The 12,527-nt window shown below is 43.9% G+C and overlaps 1 protein-coding gene across 2 annotated transcripts in view; it reads left to right on the top strand.

Moving 5' to 3' along the window:
• The window catches only part of GLCCI1 (glucocorticoid induced 1), a 51,696-nt gene that overhangs the window by 18,765 nt on the left and 20,404 nt on the right, over positions 1-12,527 (top strand). Inside the window, exons 3-5 of one of the 2 annotated variants that reach the window (XM_040431250.1) lie at positions 555-644; positions 3,986-4,102; positions 12,142-12,291. In XM_040431250.1, the coding sequence (XP_040287184.1) occupies positions 555-644; positions 3,986-4,102; positions 12,142-12,291 (357 nt within the window). The remainder of the gene's footprint in view (positions 1-554; positions 645-3,985; positions 4,103-12,141; positions 12,292-12,527) is intronic. The other variant, XM_040431251.1, reaches the window with a different exon arrangement.

Consider the following 12,527-nt stretch of genomic DNA (forward strand, 5'->3'; position numbering starts at 1 on the left):
GAAGGCATTGATGCTATGGACTGGCCCGCCCCGTTCCCCAGACCTGAATCCAATTGAGCACATCTGGGACATCATGTCTCGCTCTATCTACCAACGTCACGTTGCACCACAGACTGTCCAGGAGTTGGCAGATGCTTTAGTCCAGGTCTGGGAGGAGATCCCTCAGGAGACCGTCCGCCGCCTCATCAGGAGCATGCACAGGCGTTGTAGGGAGGTCATACAGGCACGTGGAGGCCACACACACTACTGAGCCTCATTTTGACTTGTTTTAAGGACATTACATCAAAGTTGGATCAGCCTGTAGTGTGTTTTTCCACTTGAATTTTTAGTGTGACTCCAAATCCAGACCTCCATGGGTTGAAAAATTTGATTTCCATTTTTTAATTTTTGTGTGATTTTGTTGTCAGCACATTCAACTATGTAAAGAACAAAGTATTTCAGAAGAATATTTAATTAACTCAGATCTAGGATGTGTTATTTGTGTGTTCCCTTTTATTTTTTTGAGCAGTGTATAAACAGACCAAACCATTTGTTTTACTTGTCTTTTTCTGTAGACACCGAGCTGCTGGGGAGAAGAGGGCACCGAGAAGAAAATAAGCCATCAGCGCTCGGCGTCCTGGGGCAGCGCCGACCAGCTTAAAGAGGTACGCGCTTCTTTTTGTGGTGTCATGTCTACAACAGAGACCAGAAAACTTCCAGATATCATCCTTTCCAAAAGATTTAATGTCAACAAAGCCTTGGTTAAATTGTTACCATTTAGTGTCATTATTTTCACATGTTTCCATGGTGACAGACTACAAACAAGCCCCGCATAGTCTGATCCAGTTATGTTTTCCTCTATTTTCCCTGTGACTCTCTTCTCCTTTCCAGCTTAAAGACAAAAGGAATAACTCATGACTGCAAAGTAACTGTACGCGGCACCTCGGGAAAATCCTCCCTGGACGTTATCCAGCCTTCCCTGGTCTTCTGTTTGGGCACGACCCCAAGTTTTTTTTTTTATAGACTCACTGCTTTCATTTTGGTTCTGAAATCTTGCACTTAGTGATGTATCCATCCGCCCAGTAGTGATTGATTCCTGGTGACGGGGAAGAAAATTTTTGAATACAGCTTTGGTTATGACTGGAGCAGAGTACATATTGTCACCATTGATTGAGTCTTGCTTTTTCCATTCAGTATAGGATGCCGATCGGGTGGAACGTCTGAGGACATTTCCTTCCTTCCTTGTCCGTTTCTGGACAGTTATGATGTCTTCTGAGAAAAGTTGCCGTTATCCGTAAAACTTTTTTTTTTTTTTTTGCTGGGAGATGTTCCTGAGCGGGGAATGTTATTTCAGGTCAGCAGCTATTAAAATGCAGAATAACCCCAATCTGTCATCTCCGCTAAGAGAGCTGCTCAGTCTGAATAAAAGCACAGGTTGCAAATTACTATGTGTCATAACGCACCCACGCCCGAAGATTTACACTTCTCGCTACTTGACGCCCACTCGTGGTAACCTAGACATTGCCATTGTTCTAGTGGGTTTAATTACAAAGAGCATGTGCGCGTCTTCACCGTGTCACCTCCGCGTCACTGGGAGGGCCTGATGGGGTCTCGTTAATGAGGGTTTCTTTTATCACTTGCCGCAGTCTATTTGTGCTGTTTTGTAGAAGGGAGGATCATCGTGGAGTGCAGGTCCGTCCCATAGGCCAGGAGTTCTAGTTTTCCAGTTTGGAACTGCAAATCTTAGCCTCGGACAAATTTGCGCTGTGCGTTTTGGGTCGACAGGTTGAAAACTCTCTGCAACATTGACTTGCATTCTTGGCCTCACACTTCACTTGAGGGTTTGCCCGTCATTGGTCAGGATAGAGTTCCCCATGATGGGTACTGCAGTAGTTAAAATTGTGTCCCTGCCGGATCTCCCTTTTCCCAGTAGTCACAGCAGGCTCCCCCACCACAACCTCCTTGCTTTTCTCCGCAGGCTTCCCATCTCCATGTACTCTGCTCCTCCCATGTTGAACCCCTGCCTGTCACTAGAACGAGAAGGAATAAGTGCTCAGTTGATCTCTGGGTCCCTTTGTTTCTGCTTGGCTCTGGGCGGTGTATGGTCTATGGCCTTTCTATGGATCCGGGCGCCACGTGCTTAGAGAGCCAAGCTGAACAGCAACCAATTGGCACAGCACTCAACTGGGCACTTCTGCCCCCTCGTTTTAGTGATAGGCGGTAGTCTCTGCATCCGGACCATGACAGCGGCAGGAGTGGACAGCGACTGCTTCTGCTGGTAGCGATGGCGTCTGTTCGAGCGTTCCGCTCCGTGTGCACTGGGTGAAGAGAGAAAGAGGGTGCAGGGCCCGAACCCCACAACAATGTTCCGTGCAATCTTCATGCCGTCTGCTAATCCAGAAGATTGTATAATCCATCAAATTTAAATTTTATTTATTTATTTTTACGCACTATTAATTCGGCGGGGGCCCCGTTGCTCATTTCCATTGCAGAGCCTTACCTGTGAAGTAGTATTTTTAACCCCCGATGGATCGCTAATGGAGTTTTTACATTTACAAAGCTGTGTGGTAGAAACCAATATGTCTGCCATGGCCGATGTCGCCCTGTTTCATTGTAGTTATTTGTATGGATTGGGGCTGTCAGTCATCACCCAGCTTTCTCAGGAACAGATACTTTCTAGCAATGGGCGATGGCTCTGTGCCTGTCCTGGCCCATCCAGAGTCCAATTGTGCAAATCTTGAGGGTGACAGGTGGAGGCGGGCATCATTCTCCATAAACCGGATGTTTTCATGTCCTGTGCTGCGCAGAACGGCGCCAGATACATTCCAACAGCAATATTGTGAAGCGCTGGCACGTCCGTGTAAAACGCCCATATGGAGGGATTCTAGAATAGCCAGCTGGTAACTACAGATCGGTGGCCAAAATGGCTTCACTCTTCCAGAATATCGGAGGCTGGGCGATCCTCTTCTCGCACTAGAGGCCCATAGAACGGCGTGGACTTGTCGGCAGAGCGTCCCTCATACAATCTCTGTGCAATGTCAGACGTGGATCTCCCAGCACAGCACCACGGTATAACAGGACCTGGAGTCAGCTGGTGTTCATACCGCAGTCCGCTGCTCTGCAATCCTGTGTCATTCTCCAGAGCTGCGCTCACAATTATTCTGGTTGTTAATGGAAACTTGTAAAAAAAATAATAAATAAATAAAACGCCTTGAATAACTTGGCTGAATTGTTGTAATGCAAGGACTGAGGCACTTACAGCGTCTGATGTAGAGGTGACACTTCTCTGAGGGCAGATCACTAGAGCGAGACACGATGTGAGATTTCAGGTCTGCAGCATAGTGAGTGCAGCTCTGGAGTATAATGCGGATGTAACTGAGAATCAGTACTGGATAAGTAATGTATGTACACAGTGTCTTCACCAGCAGAATAGTGAGTGCAGCTCTGGAGTATAATACGGATGTAACTCAGGATAAGTAATGTATGTACACAGTGACTGCACCAGCAGAATAGTGAGTGCAGCTCTGGAGTATAATGCAGGATGTAAAGGTGAACCTGCTCTTTAGTAACCCTCTGCACTTGTAGTTGTCGGCTAGGTTATGTGTTGTCGTTCCTTGTCTCTGCACTGTTCGTAATTGGTTTCCAGCTGTATTCTGGTGCCAGTTCCATTCCAGTGCTAGATCACACCTGGTTGGGGAGTGCATGTGGCAGATGTCGAGGTTCTGTCATTTTCCCCAGAGATCAGGAACATTGATTGTATTGAGTTCAGTACGTGCAGTGCTGCTGTAGGGATGAGGATTGGACTTGCTTTAGGTTTTAGAGGAGGGAAAAAGCAAAAAATATATATTCCTCATCAGATCAGCAAAATAAAGGATTCAATGTTTTTACTGTATAAAGTGACTCCAATTTGTGTTTTTTTTTTTTTTTTTGTGTGTAAAGTATAAAATGGTATTCCATGGACGTGCCCTGTAAGCCCTTGCTGACTGTGCCCGCACTTTTGTGTCAGCAGATCGCCAAGCTGCGACAACAACTCCAGCGAACCAAGAACAGCAGTCGACATATCAAGGAGAAGGACAGTTCATCGCCTCTCCCGGGAAACCATATAGCAACCAGTCATTCTCAGGTGAGCCCGCTCCTCCCACAATGCACTGCTGCTTGCACAGCTAATGTGCCCTCCAACGTAATGCACGGCTCCACGTGGACCTGCCGTCATACAGGTAGGCTACCATCTAGCGTCCTGTACGTGTGCACCATACACGATCGAGTGGTCGGGCAGCTGCACCTCTGCACTAGCATCCGGAATCCAAGACCACTTCAATCCCAGCTGTTTAACCCCTTTAACCAGTGCGTGTTGCGCCTGCGTTTTGCATTCCATGTATTACATGGACAATCTGAATGGGTCCCGTGAAATACTACATTTCTGCAGCAGAGGGCGCTGTAGGGTAAATGCCTGGTGGATAGCGGCCTCTCCTGCCAGGACGATCAGCTGATCTCCCCGCCAGCTGCAATTTTTAAAGGGATTAACTCTTTTTGGTGCAGGGATCTGCAACCTTTGACACTCCAGCTGCTGTGAAACTACAACTCTCAGCATGCAAACTTTCTTGGCTGTTCTTATAACTCCCATGGAAGTTAAAGGAGGATTCTGGGAGTTGTAGTTTCAGCACAGCTGGAGGTTGCTGATCCCGTCGTTGTGTGTGTGCTTTCCCACCTTTCCTACAGACAGTCGAGTTGGATTTTCTGATATTCTGGCACATGCCGTGTTATCAGAAGCTTGTGGCACCAGGAACGTGTTTGTGAAGCTGTAGACCGGTCAGCCCGATTGTCTGAATGTTTGCTGATGCCGTGTAATCGATTGCTTTGCGCTTGACTGAGTTACACCAGACCGGTTGGTACATGCCTGGCGTACAGAGCGGAGCCAGGACAATGCTTGGCATTCCTCATCTGTTTAACCAGTCAGATATTTTTATTTCACTCTCCCAAGAAACTATTTTTATTGCGCTTTTGTTTCCCTTCACGTTTACCTCGGACCATGCTCGAAGCGCCTTGTGGCAGTGCAGGCTTTGTGGATGGTTTCACCACTTCGTTATCCATTTTTAGTTTTGTGCACCATTTATAAGTGAAATATGGCTGGAAACCATCGGCAAGCAGCTGTTGACAGACCTATTGCTCTTATATTGTGCCCTGTACACGTCATAGCAAAGATGTATCGACAAGAGGAAGGGGGCAAACTAAAACGAATACATCTTATGCCCGCTGACTCTTAAAAGGGATTGTACACGGTGTAGATAATCAGGGCTGTTTTCTTCCAGAAACAGCTCCACGCCTGTACTGGAACTGAGCTGCACTATCAGACATAACCCATGGAGGGGTGTGGTGCGGTTTCCGAAAGAAAGCAGTCATGTTTTTCTAATCATGGACCCTTTAAATGATCATGTGGGATGACCGTTTCCTGTGCCAAAGTATAGAGCTGAGAGTAGTAGTCCAATGGAAAATCCAACTGTACTATCAGTAAGGCATTTAAGTGTCCTTGCATTCATGCACGTTAAAGGGGTTGTCCAGTGGGGGAAAATCTGTTAATCCCATCTCGCACCATGCCATATATGTACGGCATGGCAGTTATTACCATAATGCACCATTGCTGTATGGCAAAGTGATGGCAGTGGCTGTCAGCTGTAACGTACAGCTGACACCCTGCTGCAATAGCCGAGATCTGTGCTAGCGCTGATCTGAGACGTTTAAACCCTTAGATGCTGCAGTCAGTAGCAACTTTTGCTTCTATGGGGTTTACAGAGGCATTGGGCTCACAGGGTGCCAATGGTTGCCATGTACAGAAGCCTGTCAGGCCCTGCCAGTGGCAGTGTCTGGTAGGGCCAAGTGTCAGTGTAAAACAGACACTTATAATGCACTGCAATAGATGACTATGACAGTGTATTGTAACAGCCACCAGACCATTGTTCAAGTCCCTAAGTGGAACCTAAAAAAAAAAATTCGGATTAAAATTGCCTTTTCCCATATAACCTAATTTATAATTGGTTAAAATAAAATAAACTGCACATAATTGGTACCTCCGCATCCGTAACGAACTGACCTATAAAAAGGTGATGTTACTTATCCTGCTGGTGAAAAACTCTTAAGGGTCCATTCACACGTCCATATGTGTATTGCGAAAAAAACGGACACCGGCAATGTGCGTTCTGCATTTTGCGGACCGCGCATCTCCGGCACTCTCATAGAAAATGCCTTTTCTTGTCCGCAATTGCGGACAAGATTAGGTCATGTTCTATTTTTTATTTCATTTTTTGGGGGTAAAGGAAGTGCGGATGCAGGCAGCACATTCCGTTCCCATTGAAAATGAATGGGTCTGCACCTCTTCTGCAAAATTGCGGAATGGATGCGGACCCGTTTTGCGGACGTGTGAATGGACCCTAACAATGACATTTGCTGCTTTTGCATATTTTTTTTTTTTTTTTTTTTACCCCTCCTCCAATAAAAACGGTATAAAAAGCAATAAAAAAGTCATAAGCACCCAATGTGAAACCGGTAAAAACTGCAGCCTAATAAAAACCTAGAATGTGTCGGCAGATGAGACCCATTTGGCCCATCTAGTCCTATCCCACATAAAACAAGCCCTCACACAGCTACCTCATCATAAAAATAAGAAAAAGGTATTCGTATCAACCTGCAGAATGAAGTTATAAAAATAAATACAAAAATATTAAAATACAAAAAATAAAAAGCAGAATTGCAATTTTTGCCCACCTCTCTTCCCCCAAAAGTTACATTAAAAAGTGATCAAAATGTCATATGTACCCCAAATGGTACTAGTAAAAACTACAGCCCGTCCAGCACAAGACAAGCTCACACTGCTACGATGACAAAAACGAGACAGATTTTCAAGCTCTGACTCATCTCAGGTTAATTTGCATATGTATAAAATCGGGTTTTTTTTACACAATAAAAGCACACAGAGCTATGGGGACTGGGTATTGCGGATGTGCTAGCGGCCATCTAGCAACCCATGTCCTCAGCTTTATACCCAAAATCCAGGTGACAGGTTCCCTTTAAATCTAGGTGGCGACGCTTTTTTTTTTTTTTTTTTTGGACAGGCGGTGTGTGTATATAAACCCGCAGAAAAAATGTATCATGTCATATATATACTGTGTGGTGAACCCCATCAAAAAAGATTACAGAATTGCAAGTTTTTTCACTCCTCGCCTCCCAATAAAAAAAGAAAAAAGTATTGTTTCCCAAAATACCAATAAAAATTACAGCCTGTCCCGCAAAAAAAAAGCTGTCACACAGCGGCATTGACAGAAAAATAAAAATATTATGGATGTTAGTATATAACATATTTGTTGGCAATGCAAAATAAGTTTTTATTTTATTAAAATTATACCGCATGGTGAATCCCATAGAGAAATAGCGCTGATAGAATTGCAATTTTGCCCATCTTGCCTCCAAAAATATTAAATAGAAAGCAATCAAAGTCAGACGTATCCCAAAATGGTACCAATAATAACTACAGCTTGTCCCGCAAATAAACGAGCCCTCACATTGCTCGGTCAACAAAAAATAAAGTTGTGGCTTTAAAAACTATTTTGGCAAATTCCATGTTTCCAGATGTAGCTGCTTCCCTTCTGAGCTGTACCTTGGAGGGGGCGATTAATTGGAAGGTAGGTTCTAGTATATGGGCCTCTCAAAGCCACTTTAGAACTTAGTTGGTCTAAAAAAAATAAATAAAAAAATTTGGAAGCCCTTTTAACCTCTCAAAAAAAAAATGATGACCGTATAAAGTGGACGTATGGTAAATATATATTTTTTATTTTTTTTTGTGAGCTATGATTACCTGTGATAAAAGCAATGAAATACAAATTCAGAAAATGGCAAATGTTACATTTTCATTAAATTTTGGCTGTTCTTCTAACTACCATAGCAGTGAGTGCTGGAGGTTGCTGACCCCAGACTGGTCTTTATTATAGTGATAAGTATTGTCGATAATCAGCAAAAACTGTTGGGCATTTGACTTTCAATAAGCTTGCTGATTGTTTCCATTAAGGGCAGTCAGAATAGTGAGTGCAGCTCTGGAGTATAATACAGGATGTAACTCAGGATCAGTACAGGATAAGTAATGTAATGTATGTACACAGTGACTGCACCAGCAGAATAGGGAGTGCAGCTCTGGAGTATAATACAGGATGTAACTCAGGATCAGTACAGGATAAGTAATGTATGTACACAGTGACTCCACCAGCAGAATAGTGAGTGCAGCTCTGGAGAATAATGCAGGCTGTAAAGGTGAACCTGCTCTTTAGTAATCCTCTGCACTTGTAGTTGTCGGCTAGGTTATGTGTTGTCCGTTCCTTGTCTCTGCACTGTTCGTAATTGGTTTCCAGCTGTATTCTGGTGCCAGTTCCATTCCAGTGCTAGATCACACCTGGTTGGGGAGTGCATGTGGCAGATGTCGAGGTTCTGTCATTTTCCCCAGAGATCAGGAACATTGATTGTATTGTGGATTTTGGGTCAAGTCTTCCCCTTCTGACAGATGCAGAGAATAGTGAACTGCAGACTCATTACATTTTGAATATTTGTTTTTATAAAGTAAAATGATCACTATTGTGAAGTACAGTATATCACAAACTGTCTCACATAAAATCACTCATGCCTGATTTGAAAATTGCCCTGTGCCCTCGTGGCCAAAATGGGCTGCTTCATTAAGGAATTAAAGGAAGGTGCAACGTGGGGTTAAAGCAAATAAGAGAGACGCTCCCTCACCATTCCCCTCCCGACTCTTACCCGGTCCCTGCTGCTCTCTGCTTCCTGGTCCAGCAGAGATGATCTGAGCAAGCGTCCTAAGGCATTTCCAGCAGGGACCTGATAAGCATTGGTACAAATTGTGGAGCCTTAAAGGGAACCTGTCACCGGGATTTTGTGTATAGAGCTGAGGACATGGGTTGCTAGATGGCCGCTAGCACATCCGCAATACCCAGTCCCCATAGCTCTGTGTGCTTTTATTGTGTAAAAAAAACGATTTGATACATATGCAAATTAACATAAGAGTCATATCGTACTTGTGTGACCAGAGAAGAGTCATATTTTCAAGCTGTGACTCATCTCAGGTTAATTTGCATATGTTTACACAATAAAAGCACACAGAGCTTTGGGGACTGGGTATTGCGGATGTGCTAGCGGCCATCTAGCAGCCCATGTCCTCAGCTCTATACCCAAAATCCTGGTGACAGGTTCCCTTTAAGGATGAGCATCTCCTTATTTATTTTATTTTATTTTTTATTTTTGGTCCTACTTTGAGCTCTTTTCTAAACTAGGTTGACGGCGTTCCCACGCCTTTTTTGTGTGCAATTTTTTTTATTATTGCATTGCACTCATTTTTTTAATTTGATCTTTATTGAAAGTTTGGAAATCCTTTCTCTGTACAGCCTTGAGATTCTCTTTAACATGCTCTGTAATTTTGCTCTTTCCGTCAGGAAGCTCCGCTGACGGCTCCTTATCTCTGACCACCTAAATACTCACTCATTTTATAGCTTTAATTTTTATCTTACTGATAAGAATGTGGCTTAAACAAGTGTTAACGACCTTCTAGTAATTTAGAGGTGAGATTTATCAGATGACCGGCAGCAAGTGAAAGTACCATTCACACAGCTAGACAAACGGTTAACCCTTTGTGACAGAAGGTCTGATTATTTTTAATAAAGACCAATTGAAAAATGTTTTTTTTTTAACCCAAAATGAGTAAAATGCAATCCAAAATTGCCCCCGAAGGTGTACATAGCCTTTAAAAATAAATAAAAATACCGGGTGATGTCACCATCAATCAGAAGTAGTCATTTTTCTTGTGTTGCCCAGCTTTATGCTGCATCTTTGTTTTTATGCCGCCAGGGCTTGCTGTGGGCAGCATTATCATGTGAAGAACTACAATTCCCATGATTGCTCTCCCCTTTTACAGACGCTTCAAATGATAGCTGCCTGCATGTAGATATACATACATGCAAAGAGAATATACATAAACAACTCCACCTTTTTAACGGTTATGGTTGTGAGGACGCTGGGTGCAGCCCTCCTAATCTGCTGCTTAAATACTTCTACAGTACAAGCGTTTATCCTTCTGTAAAAGCTGGGTGACATCCGACATGGCTGATGCTGCTACTCCAACCGGGAATGTCACCCAGCTTGTACCAAACCTGCAAGTCAGAGTAGTGTAGCTCTGTGGAGGCAGAATATAAATTAGGTTTACATACATACATATACCGGAGCATGCATGTATATATTTATATATTCGACATGAATAATGCATTTAATCCCTGCGCTGCTCAGCCTGGTAGCTATGAATAATGAAGGAATAATTTCCACTAGGACGAGGTGGACGGGGGGGTTGGAGTCTGTAATGTGTATGGAAACATCGCTCTGTTTGAACACACTTGGTAAATCTCCTAAATAAGCCATGCCTGGCATTTGTAGCCCGTCAGCTCCCCACCCCTTCTTCCCCTGCTGCGGCTGATTTTGCGTTGGCATAACAGTAGTTCGGCTTCTCCGAGGTTTTCCCAGAGGTAATCAACATTTCCTTACTCAATACTTTAGCCACCGCTGAGTGTCGTTACTTCCATTGTTACTGTTGGCTCTGTCGGGTGCCTCCACCGTGTCCGTCATTTTGATGGAAAGAATAGTGCTGCATGCTGTGGTAGTTTTCCCATCAGATAGCATGAAATCTCTGGATGAGGTTCCTGATTGGAGTCTGAACAGATCCTTAGGTGGTATCTGCTGATTGGTTGTTTCACAGCAGCCCACCCATAACTTGGACCGTGGTTGTCCTAACTTGAATGGGAACATGAATTGAGAAGTTAGTCTCTGGGCACTGAAAATATCCTACTGGATCTTCTTGTTGGCCTACAAGTCATACCGTAATAGTGTAAAATGTTCAACTGGATCTTGTTGGTCTGCAAGCGGTACCACATAGCGTAGGAAATGTCCCAACTGGATGTTCTTGTTGGCCTGTAAGCTGGACCATAGCGTGTGGAAAATGTCCAATTGAATCTTAAGAAAGCCATACACCCGCAGGAGTGTCCACACTCTGCATTTTGACTTGTAGGCCAACAAGAAGATCCACTTGGACATTTTCTGCTCTCTATGGTCTGGATTCTAGTCCAATAAGAAGATCCATTTGGACATTTCCTTCTCTTTATGGTCCAGCTTCCAGGCCCCCAAAAAGATTTAGTTGGACATGTCCCACTCTCTATGTTTGGGCTTTTAAACCAAGAAGATGACCCGGTTGGTCATTGCTTTTGCATTAAAGTCCTGCACTAAACTGTGGACCTTAACCATAGGACCAAACATCACAGAAGACCCTCCTGATTAATTTTTTTATTTTTTTATGTAGTATCTTTAGTATGGAGCATTTATTTTATTTATTTTTTTTCCCCTCTGTTGGCTTTTTCCACTACTATTGCTCGTGCTTAGGTCAGTAGTAGAGGTACATGAATCGAACCTCCTAACTAAAGAAGGATATGAGCTCTGGGGGGGGGATCTTCAAAATCTGCAGTTAACAGTCATGTATCGCTCATCTGAACTCGTGTCCTTGTGTAAACTTGCCCTGCGTCTTATCAGTAGGCGACACCTTCCTATCAGCTAGCACCGGCTTTGAGTGACACAGATGCAACCTCTGACCCTTTTCTCTTGGCCTCCTTTAAACTAAACTTGAGGCTCCGTGCCCTAGACGTGCTATTAATTGCCCCATTACAGTTCTCTATATCCTTTGGCATTCATCAGCACTGTATGCGGCCATCCTCGGCGCACTTCCATAGAAACAAATGGCGTGACTGTGCTCCGTCATCAGTTCAGAGAGGGTCACTGGACTCCTGTTCGTATAATTGGCGGGGGTCCCTGTGGTCAGACCCCAATCAATCTAACAGTTGATAGGTCATACTTAAGATACTCCTTTAGGCTAGGTATAGGATGTAGATAATGTGAGGGTGACTTGAACCCACAGAAGGTCTTCATGACAGTACTGCACAATTCAGAAGGGAGTATGTCCTCAGAATCTCTCAGTAGTGCAGCCTCAGTGTTCATATCTCAGCCGAATAGATTCTAATTATGAGTGGGCTATTATGTACTTGTAATAACTTTCTTTTTTTTTTTTCTTTTTTTTTATAGGCTTCGACATCCCGATCCATCCCTATGCCCACAGCGAGTATCCTGGTACCAAAATCCCTAGGCTCTAGAGTCCCGTATAATGTTGAAGGGATAAGTCCTGAACTCGAAAAAGTCTTCATAAAAGAAACAAATGAGAAGGACGGAGTCAAGGTATCGTCTGTGTGCAGTCGCTGGATTACTCTGACGGATTCTTGCTTATTACAGTCCTTCATAGCCTACTCTTAGAGCTTTAGACTCAACTGTGAAGTTTCCATGTAGACCAGGGATCAGAAACCGGCATTCCAGCTGCTGTGCAACTACAACACTCAGCATGCAGACTCGCTCAGCTGTTCTTATAGCTACCATAGCAGTGAGTGCTGGAGGTTGCTGACCCCAGACTGTTCTTT

This window comes from Bufo bufo, chromosome 5 (assembly GCF_905171765.1).
Source record: "Bufo bufo chromosome 5, aBufBuf1.1, whole genome shotgun sequence".
Taxonomy (NCBI): Eukaryota; Metazoa; Chordata; class Amphibia; order Anura; family Bufonidae; genus Bufo; species Bufo bufo.